At 34.6% G+C, this 17757-nt stretch overlaps 2 protein-coding genes across 2 annotated transcripts in view; both read right to left on the reverse strand.

The window, feature by feature from the left end:
- Nucleotides 1-347: 347 nt before the first annotated feature.
- Nucleotides 348-11866, reverse strand: LOC106170182 (coiled-coil domain-containing protein 39). Its single transcript, XM_086997721.1, has 19 exons — nucleotides 11532-11866; nucleotides 11061-11180; nucleotides 10655-10801; nucleotides 10174-10332; nucleotides 9694-9915; nucleotides 9113-9304; nucleotides 8722-8825; nucleotides 7688-8180; nucleotides 7339-7476; nucleotides 6880-6996; nucleotides 6453-6592; nucleotides 5907-5982; nucleotides 5569-5728; nucleotides 5106-5212; nucleotides 4536-4676; nucleotides 4265-4327; nucleotides 3835-3951; nucleotides 3345-3528; nucleotides 348-750 (listed from the first exon to the last, which is right to left on the reverse strand). The coding sequence occupies exons 1-19, from the start codon at nucleotides 11616-11618 to the stop codon at nucleotides 686-688; spliced, it is 2832 nt and encodes a 943-aa protein (XP_086853847.1). The 5' UTR covers nucleotides 11619-11866; the 3' UTR covers nucleotides 348-685.
- A 1000-nt stretch (nucleotides 11867-12866) lies between these two features.
- The window catches only part of LOC106164100 (sodium/hydrogen exchanger 2-like), a 61880-nt gene continuing 56989 nt past the window's right edge, over nucleotides 12867-17757 (reverse strand). The window contains exons 29-30 of the mRNA XM_086997212.1: nucleotides 17160-17644; nucleotides 12867-16588 (exon numbers count right to left, since the gene is read on the reverse strand). Coding sequence (XP_086853338.1) covers nucleotides 16469-16588; nucleotides 17160-17644 — 605 coding nt within the window. The 3' untranslated portion in view covers nucleotides 12867-16468. The remainder of the gene's footprint in view (nucleotides 16589-17159; nucleotides 17645-17757) is intronic.

A 17757-nucleotide genomic window follows, 5' to 3' on the forward strand; every position in this document is an offset into this window, starting at 1 on the left:
ACGTTATTTGACGGATTTGAATGTGATGAAACCCCTTTCTTGCAATTCTTTTTGTATTTGAACCTGACACAAATCTGAAACTAAAATGCTATTTATATTGCCATGAATTTTCTTCCCACCTCGGCTGCAAACTTTGATTTAGCTTAAAGAAAAAAAATAAAGACAGGCATGGCAACTTGATCTTGCGAAGTGTCAGTGGTACTTGTTCTTATTACAGCCAATAAGACACATTGAGGTTAAGGAACTATTTTTTTCATTTTTCGAAAAAAGAAAATAACCAACACAGTATCGAAGGTTGATAAATAGTTTATTTTCATTACTGAATCATTTGTAAATGAAATATATATATATATATATATATATCAAATATTTACAAGTGGATAAATATATACAATTTAAATGTAAAACGTAAAAACAATTGGTTTTGTACCTTACATAAAGTAAATAACATATCACAGTCTGCTATCCAAGGTCACAAAATTGATGGACATTTTATTATTATTATTATCATCGACTTTTTCAGATAATCACATCAAGGCATCACACTTCTTCATCTTCTCCAGCATGATGTTCAATGTGTTATAAATGTCCAAATTTACCCCCCCCCCCTCCCAACCAAGACCGACTACGCACATTCAAAGTCGTGTGAAAATGGTGAATATCCCGTGTATAAGAGTTGCCAAGGTTATCGTCTGCTGCTACGACTGCTTCTTGAAGATGCTCTTGAACTTGCTGGACTACCGCCTACACCTGAAATAGAAAGGGTAAGACAGTCATTAGTGTATAATAATAATAATCATAATAATAATAATAATATTAATAAATTTCTTCTAACTCAGTAGATATTAGTCTGCCACCACAACAGATATTAAAAACGATTTGGAAAAAAAACAAGGCAGCAAAGCTGTCAAATGTACAGACAAAAAGCAGAAAATAACAATGCACAAAATAGACTACTGTCAATTCTGATGCAAAAGTACATTATGCTTAACTGCAAATTCAACATCAAATTTTAATTATGCTCAACAGGTAATACCAATGTAAGTAAAATGTGTAACAAGCATAAGGCTTCAGGCCAATGGGAGTTCAAGTTCACACTTTGAAAATGCCAGAATGAGAAAAATGAGAACTTCACACAAAATTGCATAAATTCAATAATAAATGATAACCCAATTGAGCTGGCTTTCTAATTTGAACTGCATGCCAATCCTAAAAATCATACTTGAAAGTTAAAAAAAATTATAAGTAACAGTTCTCTTTTCATAATGTTTGTAGTAGCAGTGCAATAAGATTTTTGTCAATTTTGATGTAACATTACATAATAAATTACAGAATAATTATCACCAATTTTTGATTATTGACTATAAATAGCATGGACATGTAGAAAATTTGATTACCATTCGGCTTCATGTCCATGGGAGCTCTGAGTCCCATAATGAATATGCCAAAATGATAATAATGAATATTTCACTAAAATGTATAACTTCCAGAAAAAGAAGCCAATTAGAACATTCAGAAAACGTGACTAGCAAAGGTCTGCAAGCTCATGGAACTTCAAAGTCACACCTTGAAAATGCCAATATGTGAAAAATTAAATTTTCACAAAAAACTGTTTAACTGCCAGAAAAAATTACCAAACAGACTGCATTGCCTACTGAAGCTGTATTTCAGCCCTATGTTTCTTTCCTGTAAGTTTGAAAACAGTAAGTGACATGGTTTTTCTTAAATGGTCATCATGGGAGCAGTGCCCAAAATAGGGGTTTCTTCAAATTTTGATGCAATATTACATAATGTTTAACAGCATTATGACCATCAATTTTTAATCATAAAATATCAGTATAATGGATATTCAGAAAATGTGACTAGCAAAGGTCTGCAGGCTCATGGAACTTCAAAGTCACATCTTAAAAATGCCAAAATGTAAACAAGACAGCACTGTTCTGAAATGGGTTTATTTCCATTTTTAACACTTTTTCAACATAAAACAAAATAAACAGTTTGTTGCCATTTTTATATGACCAACTAAGAAAATTGATGAGATGGGAAAAATATCAATAGAACAGTGTTAAATGTCCAATTTCCTCCATTCTGAAATTCTGAACATAGTGGATGATTGAATCTGACAAACTGCAATGATATGAGTTTATTTCCATTTTTGACACTTTATTACACAATACACGATAACAAGTTTACCATCATTTTTACATAATCAATTAACAATGTTGTAAAGATGCAGGAAATATCAAACAAACACTTTTACTTATCTTTTTATTTAAATAATGAGACTGTTAACATGCCTAAGAATTGAATCTGAGGAAATGTGAAAAAACAGCAAAACTTCTAAAATAAGGGCCCAATTATGCTGATTTTTCGAACTCAACCTGCGTTTTAGTTAGTTTGACTACTCCTGTGAGTATAATGACAATTGGCCTATCTGTTTTTCTTATATTGTGTTATCAGTGTTGCATATATGCTGAAAAAAGTGAAAAAACAGCATAAATTCCCTTAAAATGACCCAATCATGCTGATTTTCGAACTTGACCTGCGGATTATAAATATTCATCAGTTTTGTAAGTTTCAAGCCAAAAAGTAAAATGGTTTTCCACTTATCGTGTTATCGGTGCTACATATATGCTGAAAAAAGTGAAAAAACAGCATAAATTCCCTAAAAATGACCCCATCATGCTGATTTTTGAACTTGACCTGCGTATTATGAATATTCATCAGTTCTGAAAGTTTCAATCCAAGAAGTAAAATGGTTTTCCACTTATCGTGTTATCAGTGCTGTCTATATGCTGAAAAAAGTGAAAAAACAGTATAAAATTCCCTAAAAATGACCCAATCATGCTGATTTTCGAACTTGACCTGCGTATTATGAATATTCATCAGTTCTGTAAGTTTCAAGCCAAAATGTAAAACCGTTTTCCACTTATCGTGTTATCGGTAAAAGTGCACGCCAACGGCAACGGCAACGGCGACGACAGACGCAGGTGACGGCTATATGTACAGACACATCTGTGTCTGTACATAAAAAAAAAAAAAACGGAAAGAGTTGGCATCAGCAATATATGTCAAAAGGCCTTTAGTGACTAAAGACTACATACGCATGAAATTGCATAATTATAATAATTTCTTTTAAATCAGAAAACTGTCAACTTAAATGGCTAAGTCTGTTATAACGAAAGTTAAAAAATTGAGGAAAAAAGGAAAATTGGAATAGGTTGGAATTAGAAGAATAATTCATATGGCAACAGGTCTTCAGCGACTTCTATGCAGAATCAGAGGTGAGCATGGGCAATATATAGGCAGACAGAGATATCATTCCACAGACGCCCCCATCTCACCTCCAATGGCAAGTCCTGCCCCTATGTCCACTGCAGCTGGTCTGCCCTGGCTGGATGTCTGGGAGGCTGGAGACTTGGGGGTGGAGTAGCCACTGCGGACGGAGGACAGGCTACTTCTGGCACTGGACGGGCGGGAACCAAATGGACTGCCCATACCACCGGCTGGAGGTGGGGGAAGATTGGCCTGGAAATGATGAACACTTGGTTTAAAATACAGTAACAGACAATAATGATTTTTGATTAATTTAATCAACAGTATAAAAATGCTCCTTAAATTATTCCTCAAAAATTTAATTGTCAACACCCAATTATATGCTACATTTTTATATTATTTCACAAAGTTTTATTATTGAGCCTGGAAAGTGGGCACGATCTTTTTCTCCTTTCTCTTTCATCCCCCCACCCCCACCCAACACACACACACACACACAAACACACACACACACACACACACACACGTGTGCGTGCAGGCACTGGTCCCATGACTGACCTGTGTGAAGTAGAGGTTGACCGCCTGTGCCAGGTCTGGATACTGAGACGTCACCTCCCCCACCTGCTTCATCGCCATCTTGTTGAACTCCCGCATCTCACGGATGTCCATGTCTTTCTGCAAATACCCAAAACAAAAGAGTACAGTTAGGTTACATAGCTCAGAACAACAACCTGAGTAATAACACTGTTTTTGGCAAATATACATAAGAAAAAAAAAAAACATCCCTCACAATTCATTGCTCAAAACAAATACATATCTGCTTCTTTCTGTAAATATACAAAAACCACTGATATGGCTCAGGAAACATTTGTCTGTAACTGTCAATTTGGCATTCTTAAATTTTTAACCATACAAATTTTAATCGTCTATTAGAAATATACAATATATAGTCTGCTAGACCTATGGGCCCTGTTATAGAACTCCTTACCTCATCTGGGACTTCTCCCTTGCTCTTCTTAGCAGATCTTATTTCCCTGGCATATCTTACATTCTGTATAAAATAAAACATGACATATACTTTATGATAAAATAAGTGATTTGTATTTAATTTGTATTTAATTATTATTTTTAAAAATTACTATAATCAATTCCACCAATACCATTATCATTATAAAAAGCACTATTATCGTCATTACAATCACCACTAATTTTATAATAATGTTAATAATAATAATAATAATAATAATAATAATAATGACCTGTTTCATGACTCTGTCCAGTTTACCCTGCTGTTCATCCATCTCCTTGTTCAACTGGAGGATCTTGTTCTGCTTGTCCTGGATCATCTCGATATAGGCGTCTTCGTCCCTGGTCAGGGTGTCCAGGTTGTGGCTCATTGTCTGTCAAACAAAAAGTCACCAAATTCATTATCAAGGTCAACTTAAGGTCACAACATTCATTATCAAGGTCAAAAGGAGGTCACAGCATTCATTATCAAAGTCAACAGAAGGTCACAGCATTCATTATCAAAGTCAAAAGAAGGAATCAGCATTTATTATCAAGGTCAGAGTTGGATTTTATGACAATGTTAGTTTAATTGTATTTATGTCATAAGTAGAATTTAAAATGTAATTCAAGCATTGTAGATTGAAGGGCTCTGTTTCTAACAAGACTTCATAGGGGCTAAAGATCAATGCTTGGTGTCCAGGACAGTGTCAAAAAATCTAACACAAAAATAAAAAATAATAAATAAATAATAAATATTCATGAAAATAATGATACTAATGGATAGCCATTTATAAAGGCTATACACACGTGCCCTTTCGTACCTGTAAATCTTCCTGAAGCTCTCTGATCTGCCTACGCTTGTATTTGTATTTATCCATGACAGCCCTCATCTGTTCTTCTAGCTGTGCCTTCTCTTCCATGTCATCACCTTGAAAAAAGTACAATAATATTAAATTAAACATGAAAATTAACTCAATTCAATGGGACAAACAAAATGCTAAGCATCAATAATAGAACTTTTTTAATAAAAGTATTATTATAAATACTTATAAATGTAAATATTATTTCAAAATATTCAGGGTGTAAATTACTATGATATACATTCAACTAGCTAAATTTACCTGTAACTGCATGCATAAGTACCCACGGAGTCTGTGTCTCCACCCCACCCCCACCCCCCACCCTCAACCCCTCCACTCCAACACAGTTTCTGCTAAATTTAACTGAACTCAGTGAATTAGTTGAAGATATTTACACACAAGTTCATGGACAACAAATACTCACTGGAATCTGTGACTTTATTAAAGCTCTTTCTGTACTGTTCATTCCTCCCGTTCATCAGCCTCAGTGTATTCTCCAGGGCTTGGATCTCTTTCTCAGCCTTCCTGATCCTGGCGTCTAGGTCGTCACCTGTACGCTGGAGCTCTTCCTTCTCTTGGGCAGCCTGTTCATAAACAATGACAAAAGATGAATAATAAGATAAGTACTACACATCTCTGTTGTAAAATCTAAGCTTGTTTTCAAAGGACATCACAGAAAACAATATTTTATATCTACCAGCACAGTTACCAGTGCATGGTGCAAAGAAAAAAAAAAAAGAAAAAAGAAAAAAAATTCCTTACTCGAATCACGTAGTATGCCTGGGATTTCTCTTCTTCCCCCTCTGGTGGCGCCATCTGTACCATCAGGATCTCATATCTAGATGACGAAGAAAACTTTATCATACGGAGGGCAAAGAAGTGATGTGGGTCTTATGTATCTTTAAACATGCAGTGATCAAGTTCTCATTGTATAAAAAGTAGAACTTAATTCATAAATCGAATTTATTATATAGATAATGTCAATTTCTTCCACTGTAAATAATTTGACACAAAATGTTGCAAGCTCATCCCAGGTAGTGTCACAAATCTTTCTCAACACAAACAACTGGACAAGTTGCTTGTTTGCACACTTATATTAATACTTTAATTTCATTTGTTCATTAATTTCCCATACTAACTGATTACTGACATTGTCTAAAAATTAATAATCATGCAATCACGTATGAAGAACATTTTAAACACAAAAATTGTGACAAGCCGAGCAGAAAGCCATATACACCACAATCTGACACTAGGGGCTCAGTTACTGCACCCTGTCTATCATAATGTTGTCCAGAGATAACTGACCTTTTCCTAAGTTTGTCAATCTTGGCTATCCTGTCGTGGAGCTCTGCACTGATCTGTGACCTCTCCTCATCTGCCGCTCTCACCTGTGCTGTCAACATCTCTGTGTGGATGTCTATCTCACCACGACGCTCTTTCATCGCCTAAAAATAAATATTTATATTTATATTTATATGTGAACAATACAGTTCATGTCGGACAAATTATACATATGGGCCTGTATCTATACCACTCAGTCTCTGACAAACAGGGTTTCATACTTCTTTGCCAAATTTAAACCAAATACAGATAAAAAAATCTAAACAAATATACAATATCTCACCACATCTATCACAGACAGATTAAGTCTAAAATTACCCACTTGACCACTGACCATTAAAAACAATGCTAAATTGAGCCCAGATGCAAAATAATGTTAAGATCCACTTACAGTTTCCAACTGCAGTCTCCTCTTCTCCAATGTGAACACATCGTCAGCTTTGGTGTACAACATGTCCCGCAGCCGCTTGATCTCCAACTTAAGAATGTTGTCATCCACCATCTTTTGCTGTAAGAGGAAAATGATTTTGTTGAGAAAAATGGCTATATCAAGAAGTCCATTCATTGCATATAACATATAACAATCTAATAACAGAAAGGAAAAACGAAACAAATATATTTTTTTCAATTCTGAATCCAGCTCTGATAATCTTAGATCCTTCACCTACTTATAACCACCACATAATGCCCAGCAGTTTCAAGTTTAAATTCTGTCAGCACCATATTGCCCCACACAGTCCCTCCCCCCAGCTCCCCCACCACCACCTACCCCCCTCTATAAAGACCTGTCCCCCCTGCTCCCCCAGCCCTCCACCACCCCACCAAACCCCACTCTGTCCCCCCTGCTCACCTGTTTCACCCCAGTGAGTCTCTTGAGCTCCCTCTGTGAACTGTCATTGTGGAGGTTCAGCTCCTCTATCTTGCTGGTCATGTCTGCTTTCTCCTTGGTGCTTTTGTCCAGTTCACGGCCCACTCTGCGGATGTCATCCTGGAAATAAATTTTAATTTAAAAGTCTTGTCCAGTGGATAACAGTCACATGAAGAAGGGACCACATAAAAAGTTGTTGTAAGAGCAGCAAAAAAAATAAAAAAATCGGTCAAAGTTACTACATTTTATTTTATTATATAAAAATCTTTGATCTAAATTACTTTTTTAACCCCCCTGGCTAAGGGCCTGCTTACACAATACAAGTCCTTACCTGCAGTCTCTTCAACTGCAGTCCCAGCAATGCATTGGTGCTGTTCTTCTCCTCCAGAGTGTCCGTCAACTCCTTGATCCTTGCCTCCAGGTGGACCTTCTCCTCGTTACTGCGCTCGCCCTGCATGCGATTAATACGCCTGTCAAGCTGCTGCAGGTTGAAATCCTGGTTGTATATGATCTCCTGTTGCTTCAGAGAGTCGTGATCCAGCTTGGCGACTTTGCTGTTCAGGTTACGAATGGCAGCCTGGCTGCCCTGGATCTCTGCCTCTGTGTCTCTTTCACTCCTCTTGGCATCAAAGAGCTCCTGGGATTTCTTGTAGTGCAGCTCACGCAGTCGTTTGAGCTCTGTGTCCATTTCTTTCTGTCGGCGCTCTTCTTCTTGCATGATCTCATCCATGCGTGCTGCACGCTCCTCTGCACTCAGCTCAGACTCTGTTACGATCTTCAATTTCTCCTGCAGCTGTTCTCGCATTTCCAGGGCTTCTTCAAGTCTGAAAATTAAACAAAAATCAATGACCAAAGAGCAACCTAGTTATAAATCAGAAACTGACTTCCAATTAAGAAGAAAAAAATCACCTGTAGAAATATTCTGATAATTCTCATTCTTCAAATAAATATATCTTGTTGAGTTAAAAAATCAATTGAAAAACACAATCTTTATGATTTTTGGTTCATTATACATATTAAAGAATATAGTCATAATTTTCAAATATTGCCAATTTCTAACTTCATAGAAAAAAATCAATTTAGGTATTACTTATAATTTTATACATAATTCATCATCTATTATTCTTTACTTCAAAATAGGAGTACTTTTCTATTCAGGAAAAAAATATTGTATGGTCTGGTCAATTAATTTTAATGCTATATAGGCAATAATTGAAGGCATTTTGCCAAATACACATTAAAAAGAATTATCACTTAGAGAATACTGTGTTAACAAATACCAAATGATTTTTTTAAACTTTTGAAAAATTTTTTGAAAAAAAAAAAATGAATAAGCAAATCATGCCGAACCATGGCAGTACTTACTTCTTGGTCCTGTCAATGACGTCTTTTTTCAGCTGTGTCACCTGTCCCCTGGCGCCCTCTAGGTCTGTGGCTGTCCTGTCCACTGTGCGTTTCAGGGCATCCAACTAAAACAAGAACACAATAAAGTTTGGAAAAATGTTCCTCAAATTTCTCATTATTTGCCATCAAATGTCTGACTTTATAGGTAAATTAAAATAAATCTTATCCAATATAGACATTAAATGCAATTATTATAGTCTTTCACACGAACTAGTTTCTTACTATATAAATCTGCTGGCACTAGTTCAAATATCTCTCAAAAGGGGGCACCCCCTGGAGGCTATACTGATATAGTCCAAAATATGACATGAAAATTTTACTACATTTTATCACAATTAAAAATCAAAACTACCTCATCTGAGAACCTGATCCTCTCAGCATCGGCTTCCTGGTAGTCTATTCTGTTCTTTGCAGCCAGACGTTCAGCCACGGATATTTTCTTCTCCAGTTCTTTGTTGTTCTCTATTTCATTGTCCAGAAACTGCTGCTTCTCCTTGATCAGCTCTTCCCTGTTTCTTACCTCTGCCTTTACCTTGGCCAAAGCCTAAAAAATATGAAAATAAATTTCAGAAAATAAATAAATAAAACCATATAAGAATCACACGGTTTCACAAACAGTTCATTTTTAGGGAAATTGCAAAGACTGTTTGAAACAATTAGTAATTAATTTTGTCCAAAAACCTAAGCCTCACTTCCATCTGCATTTAAATGACTAATGCTATGTACAATTATATGAAGTAAGACAATGGAAATTGTTTAAAGATTTGAAATAGAATGGTGTCAAGACATCAAAATTTCTCATTGACTGACATGTGATATGTTTTTCATCCTGAAATTAAATTTCACTGCACCTAATTACAACTAAGCTGGCTTCAAATGATCTCATATCACATTAAAGAATTTATAGTATATCTTGTATGTTTACATCATTACCTGAGCCAACAGATCCATTTCTTTGTCCCTTTTCTGCATTTGGTCAATGGTGTTCTCCCACTGCCGTATGAGATCTTGACGCTCAGCGTGCGCTTTACGAAACTCCTCGGCTGTCTTGTCCAGCTCTATCTGTGCAGTAAGTGTCTCTGTGGTCTCGTGGTCCAGCTTGTGTCTGTGGTCCATAGCCTCATCTGTGAGGTGCTCCATTCTCAGTGATAATTCCTGCACAACACATAATATAGTATAGTTACTCATATAACTTGTTCAAAATTAATTGAAATAACAAATATAATTTCTTGGTAGATCTAAACTTTTAAAAAATGTTGTTATATTAAACATAAAGTCAGCAATTTTTAAAACAAATCATCAAAGAAAATTGCATTTCACCATGAAAAGACAAATCCTTGTCTTTCCATAAAAAAAGTGCCACAGAATTTCCATACAACTTCAAATCCCTACAGTACTGAACTTTGACCTTACTTTGATTTTGGCTTCGTCCTGCCTCGAGTACTTTGAGATGGTCATGGCATCCTCATCTTTGCGTGCTGACTCCTCTAGCCAGGCTTCAAGGGCCTGCTGGTCCCAATTCATCTGAGATTTCAGCTCCTCTAATTTCTGGGTCTGCTTGAAGATGTTGTTCTGGAAAATACAAAACCACTTATACTTGCTGTAGGAAATTAGACAAAAATATGCTTGTCAACAGAAAATGATGTATAAGATTGCAAACTTTTATTTGTATCTTAAATACATTGTACAACTTCTGTATATTTCTAAAAAAATATGTGAAAAAAGAAAAATTGGCACAACTGTTGATTAAAAAATTTTAGCTGTAACAAAAATGTTACAATGAATCAAAAATAAATTCTAATCAATTAAAATGTTTGTCATTCCAATGAAACATGAGTAGTGAAAAATCAATGTAAGATATGGAAAAAATTATGTCACTAAGCACTTTCAATACCTCATATATATTCTTCTGCTCCTTCAAGTTTTCATATTCTCTCTCCAACCTTTGGATTTCCTGCTTCAGTCTCCCCATTTCCCTCTGGGCTATTTTGCTCATGTGATCTTCAGTTTCAGTTTCCCTATTTCTGGCATTCAGGAGACCCTGCCAGAGACAGAATAAAGTGTTTGAATTCATTTAGAAAAGATGAACATTGCACAGAATAAGTATTTTTTTTTTTTTACTGATGAAATTGGATTTTGTGCTACATGTATTAACCTGAAATATTCCAGGACAAATCTTTGTCTACTTTTTTAAACAGTGATCTGATGGTCAAAAAGCAACAGAAAATCTATAACTAGTAAGATATTATTTCCACAAGATCACTCCTCTGCTACCACCAGATCTTGAAGGGCATGTTTACCTGAGTGTGGTGCAACTCCTGCCTAACATTCTTCAGGTGCTCTGACATAGCATGCACTCTGTCATCATTGTCATTCAGCTCATTCTTGGAAGCAACAATAGCCTTCTGTTTCTTGTTTATCTAAAAAAGATGAAAACAAACATATAAGCTTTTTAGCTTGTCAGATGATTTACAATTGTAAATTTATATATAGACAAAGTAAAGGAGTCGTTGCCTGATATATATGTTATGGATTTGAAATGCTGTCACTGAGTAATTATGAAACGGATAAAAAGGCACATTAAATTAGAAATAATCCACCACCCCCTCATTTACTGGAAGACGGTTAGCGTGTTTACATCACAAAATATACACAGCAATCCATCTTCCAAAGTCTCTCTCTCCCTACCGATATAAGTCGCTTAAAAATTGCTGTTCATTCTCTAATCATAAATGGTACCTTTAACTGACATGCATTTCAACTGAACTTACCTCATCTTCGAGGTACTTGTTTTCTGCATTTGCCACGGGCACTGCAAAGCCCTCATCCCAATCCATTTCACTCAGAATGCTGCTCATTTTGGTCGTCTTGTTAATTGTTTACCTCTCGTTTGTGCTATATTTCTAAATGTCGTTAATAATAATCCTTTTGACGTCTTAGTTTAGTACTCTCGGGTAGCGCTCTTTCTATTGGCGCATTAACGGTTATATCATATAATTAAATCAAGTACTTCTATATTTTCCCATCCAGTAAAACGCAAGGCTCATTTGTGCATAGCACACTGCTGAATGAAAGAATCCAATAGTTTGCTGTGGATACCAAGCCCCGGATGTTGCTACGGGATCTCGCGAGATAACATAGCCTTGGTTTAGAATCTGTTTTTATTTTCCAACATTACATTTAAGTAGATATATGGAAGAAAACTCCTCGATCTTGTGTTTCCATTTGCTGTGTTTTCGCCTGGTTATAAGGAAAACATTCAAAATAAAAATAATTAAAATATAAAAACTTAGGTCACGTGATATGCGAGAACCTCTTACGTCACGTGACTGTCATGTGACAACGTTCCAGCTGTACGAAGAAGCAAAATGCCGTTAAAAGTGCATGGTAAAACTGTTGTCTTGTAAATAAAAAGTAAACGGAGTTTAAATGATCATAAGTTTATCCATATTTCCTTTAGGCTAGTTATTTCGTATTAAAATATTAAACTTTTCGGTTTTTCTAGTCATTATGGAATGAAAGAATACCCCCCCCCTCGTACTGTACTCAGTACATGTACAGTTTACATATATGTATACAACTAAGCTGAGGCACCACAGCCTTAGTGTACTCGTACAGCATGTATGACAAGTAAAACCTGGGTTCTTACACACACATCATCATAAAATAAAACATAGCCACCAATTTATTAAATGCATATAGGGGAATTATTGGTGCAAATGATGCATTCGTTTACTAAAAATACTGGGTACTGTGTATAATTGTATTACGATTTCAAAGATCATTGGGTTCCCCCATTTATGTTCACATGTACATATATGCTACACCGGTAGTAAGGTTCATATTTGTACAAAACCATAAAGATTTTCTTCATGTAGAGCAAGTGATGTACGTAGAGCTTACTTGTATGGGGTAAGGATGAAATACTGGGATGCCTGAGCACAACGCTGAGTAATCACTCAGTTTGCAATATTTTGGATTTCATGAAAATAAAACATACACGTATCAAAAGACATTAACACAGCTTTTTTATTCCCTCTTTTAGGCATTTTTCCCATTTAAGCCAAAAACATATAAATATCATGTGAAAAATAACAACAACAATAAATGCTCTTTCATTTATTAAAACCCAACAACCATAATCTATACATACTGTATTAACTCAGTAACATACGGTATTATGTTTATATACAAATACTATAACAGCTATATAATAATTATCTTATGTTCAAAACAGGGGAACCAGAAGAGCTCAAGCCTGCCTGCAATTTGGGTTTAACAAAAAGTGTTCAAGTCTGAAATTCAGAAATAAGATGACTTGAAAGTGCATATACATGTTTCTGTGGATGATACCAAGCACCTTCTGAATAAAGGGTTTGTTTAGTTTCAGGCCTTAAAGCTTAAACACTGATAGTTCACATGATTTTGCTCTTCTCACAAGAGCAACATGTAGGGGAAACATGATCTGGGAAACACCAGTAGGTGCTTACCTATATTGTGACCATTCATTGGCCTTCTAAAGGAATGAACAAGATATTGTTCAGATTAATATAGATCAATATAATTATCACATAGTATACTTTTAATGAAGTGTTTAATTTTTTTTCTTTTTTTCATCTCAAATATAATCATCTCAGTAGACTATTAAAACTAAATATGCAATTTTTCTATTCTATAGTAAGAATGTTCCTCACCATAGTATTCAATTACAGCTTGCCATTTTCCTAATTTTTTTTTTTTTACATAACTGTAATATTATTATCCTTATAACAAATTATGCAAGAATAAAGTTTTCATTGTTAAATATATATACAATGCAGAGCTGATCCAATTTCTTGCATGTACTAGTATCTCAAATCTAACAATTTTGACTCCTTTCTTCATACAATTATACCATAAGATATACACCCCTTCTTTATATAAGCACTTAAGCAACAGCTCATAAAACACTTCAGAATAACAATTAAACAAACCTTATATTCAACCACTAAATTTCTCCTACAGTGTACAGTAAAAGCTTGAAAATTTCGTCACTGAAAAATTAATTTTTCAAAATGCAAGAATCCAACTTGGCCACATTAGCTAACAAACTTTTCAAATTTATTGAGAAGCTCATTTTCAAACTTGACAAAATTTTCGAAGTGTAAAAAATTATGTCCGGAGAATCGTCTTCCGACTAAATTTTCAAGTTTTTACCGACTGGTGAGCCCCGAGTTTCAGAGGTCAATGTATGGAATCTCTCCTCCAAAAACAGCACGTCAGGATGCTTAATACCAGTGACCTCTAACCACAGGGTGACTCTAGTATCTTTCAGGCCACATAATAATAATAATAATTTATTTATTTCAAGGTAGTAAAACATGTTCATTTAAACTATTAATCTTCCATACGACCCTCTATATTGGATGTTTTCAAATCAAAACTTTAAAACTGAAACAAATTAAAGCATTTGATTATAAAACAATAGGCATATTGTAATGGTTTCTCTCAGAACTGTACTTTGTCAATAAATAATAATTGCATTTAGAATATCTAACCATCTCTATCCATAATTTTGATACCTCTGATGAAATACTAATTGACATTATAGTGATTACGATAAGCCAAAATCAAGTTATCACTTGAATGTACACTCCATGGGTGTGACTCTGTTTTAGTCTTCTTTACATTTCTGGAAACAATAAAAATTGCTTAATCATATATATTATATAAAGCATTATGCTTATTAGATAGCTGCAATATGCTACATACATTCATCTTGGGTTTATCTAAGACAGTTTCAACCTATATCTTAAACAAAGCAGCCGCCTGTAATCACAACCCTTAAAATAGTTTGTGTTTATGAAAGGACCCACTGCAAATCCAAATAATCATCTGAATAACAGTGACATAAAACACACATAAAAGTTAATTAAAATGATTGCAACAACTGTATAAAACAGCAATCCACTGTATTCAGTTAAATATATGAAATATGAGATACATGATAATAAACATTATCCTAATGGACATTTCCTTGTAGAACAAAACGTCAAACCATTTCTTCTGGCTTTGTCGCAATTGTTCTGTGGCTCTGATTGAAGGAATTTAGACCCGTCATCTCATCTTTTATCACTGTATATATATAAAATGTCTACTATTAATTCATTAAAAACAACAAACCTCATGATTGTCAAGAGTACAAAAAACAACACAAAAATGAGACGATGTTAGTACTGAAAACCTGCACTCTGAAATATATATCATGAGACTATAAAAAACTGTTTCTTAGTGGCATATGTACCCTTAGTCTCAAACTGTGGCACACCATTCTGCCAAATGGGTATGTTTTTTTTGTTAAATCATAAGCCCCTCCCCCTAAAAAAAAAAAAAAAAAAAAAAAAAAAAAAAAAAAAAAAAAAAAAAAAAAAGCTGATGAAACATCATGGCATAGTTTTGCCCTGGTTTGTTGTATAATATATTCTCATCTTTTGACCCCATGGCAGTCATAGCAATAATAACACACTGACTGCTATTCAACACATGCAAAGGTACAAAGTTAAGGTGTTGACCATGCAGCAAGTTCACCCTGTAGTTATTATAACATAATGAATGCATCTAAAACTAAAAAGCCTTATTATATTTTAAAATGAATTTTTTTGACAAAGATAGAAAATCTTAGTATATATCATAGAATATATCATAAAAAAATTAGTTCATAAGGCTCAACACCTTGTAAATAAGGTTTCCAAAAGCAACATACATACCTTGAATATATAGCAAATATCTAATGTAGAGTTAAAAAATAATTTCTAGACACTATGAAAGGCATTCTATTTAACACATTGATTTTATCTATCACCTGAATCAATGACACCATGTTAAAAGGCATAAAAAAATTACAAGATATAGTTTGGTTAAGGAATCATTTTGAAAAAAATTCTACATTTGCTTTTGAGCAGAAATCTCACATTATGGCTGTGCTTAACAAATTGCACCTCACGTAATAAATGGACAAAATTACATTATTATGTCCAAGCCTAAAACAACTTTTGTCAATTATGACAAAAGAACATCTTATATTTCTTTTGTTTTTATAACAGTTTACTTCAACAAATGTATTATACTTCATCTGCATTTGTTTGTTTGTACCAGAGACGGTCACAGTTGAACTAATGAAACTTTTACCCTTTCGAATGTTATAACAATTTTTTTCCATTGTAACATATGACATCATCTTTTCATTTTGTGCTATTCACTATAGCATTCATGCATTTTTACTTCTTGGATGAGTTCAGAAATTCTATGGCATCATCAAAATATTTTGATGCTATAAACCAAATAATTTAATTCGTAACACTTTATAATTCTCTTTACCTGTTTCTTAAACATTTTACATCGACTTCTTATAATAATAATAATAATATTAATAATAATAATAATATTTTTTAAAGTCTACAAGTTCATCAGATGTTACAAAATATGAATATCAAACTTGGTTGCATAACCTCTTTGTTTAATCCATACTTGCCCTGATATTTAAAGCTGTACCTTCCTATATAATATGTATATTGTCAAACCAAACCGTGTTTATTAACATACACATATACGTATATTCACAGGCTAGTGTTAAATTTTTTCATCCACTACTGTGATTTTGACCTCATCCCCAACATTTTGCTGCTGATCTATGACTCCACTTTAAATCGTCTCCATTCGTGATGACCAGTTACACCTTTGGGTCGTCCATTGCTCCTTTGCGCTGTAGTTTCCTCATCCTTCGCCTTTTCTCAGCCATTGGTTTTGTCTTGCCATTGTCAGTTTCTGAGCTGCTGTCTTCTATATCCACCTAAATATATAAAAAAATATTTCATCACTCTCACAACTTTTTTTTAAACATTTATATATTTCAAACAAATAGCCATTATAGTTATAGTATTTAAATGGTTAAAAAGCAGACATCTTTTTGTCAATTCTTTTGATGTTTACATCATAGTTTTGTTTAATAATACAAACTCTTTTCATTTATTATTCTTCCTTATCACTACTGCACATTATAAAATAAAATAAATTTGATCACCCTTATATTTAAAAAATTAAACATAATATTACCTCACTATGCAAAAGTAAACAACTGATATGAACATGATTTTAAAATGTCTTGTACAGTGATGTGCCTCTGGGCAATTTGATTTTCCACAAACTTTTAATTTTCTATCAATTTTCAATCATTAGCCAGATAGACATTTAGTTTTCTGCTTTGAAAATAGAAGTTGTATGTATAGTTGTAACACAGAATGAACATTTTATATATTTTATTTATATTTCAGAAACTAAATTGCTCATACAGAGTGCATTTTCAGTGCTTGCCCAGGCCCTATTTTCTGTAGCAATGCCCCTGGTGTTTGCCTGACTTTTACCTTGGTTTCTTGGCCTCTTTTGATGAGGGCAGTGTCAGTGGCACTCTTTGTCAACATAGGGTCAGTTTCACTGGCATCTTTTTTTGGCAGCTCCACCATCTCTGTTTCTTCAGGAAAAGTGTCCTCTGCTTCCTCACTCTCCCCTCGTCCCAGATCAAACATTGCTGAATCTTTGGGTGTGTCTCCTAAGCTATACGCTTTTTGTACTCTCCGCGTCTTGGCTCTCTCCGCACGCACGTCGGCCTCACGTTCTGCCTCTGAAAATGGGACCTTGGTTTCACCATTTCCCTTAGGTTTTTCTCCCTTTGTGTCCTCTGTCTCAGACTCTTCTGACTCCTCAATTGCCTCCATGTGGTGCGACCTCTCTGGAGGTAAAGTGACACGTTTTCTCTCATCATGGACTCCGTCCACAATCTCCTTTTCAGGACTGGGCTCACTATGCTGCCTACGTAGTTTTGCTGTGAAAGCTGCTTGTCTGGCTGCTCCTGGAATATTGTAAGTATACAGTGTAAACACTGAGAGAGAGAGAAAGAGAGATGGAGAGAGAGAGAGTGCGCTTATCATGAATGTGAATCTTTTACAACCTGGCACAAGCAAT

This window comes from Lingula anatina, chromosome 10 (genome assembly GCF_051362555.1).
Source record: "Lingula anatina isolate TDL-2025a chromosome 10, LinAna3.0, whole genome shotgun sequence".
NCBI lineage: Eukaryota > Metazoa > Brachiopoda > Lingulata > Lingulida > Lingulidae > Lingula > Lingula anatina.

What these genes read in the sequence shown, in the direction of transcription:
- LOC106170182 (XM_086997721.1), bottom strand. Translation starts at nt 11,618, where the DNA reads ATGAGCAGCATTCTGAGTGAAATGGATTGGGATGAGGGCTTTGCAGTG. An exon ending in AGCAGAAGAATATATATGAG is followed by an intron (nt 10,333 to 10,654) that starts GTATTGAAAGTG and finishes TGTATTTTCCAG; the next exon opens with AACAACATCTTCAAGCAGAC. An exon ending in AAATGGATCTGTTGGCTCAG is followed by an intron (nt 9,305 to 9,693) that starts GTAATGATGTAA and finishes CATATTTTTTAG; the next exon opens with GCTTTGGCCAAGGTAAAGGC.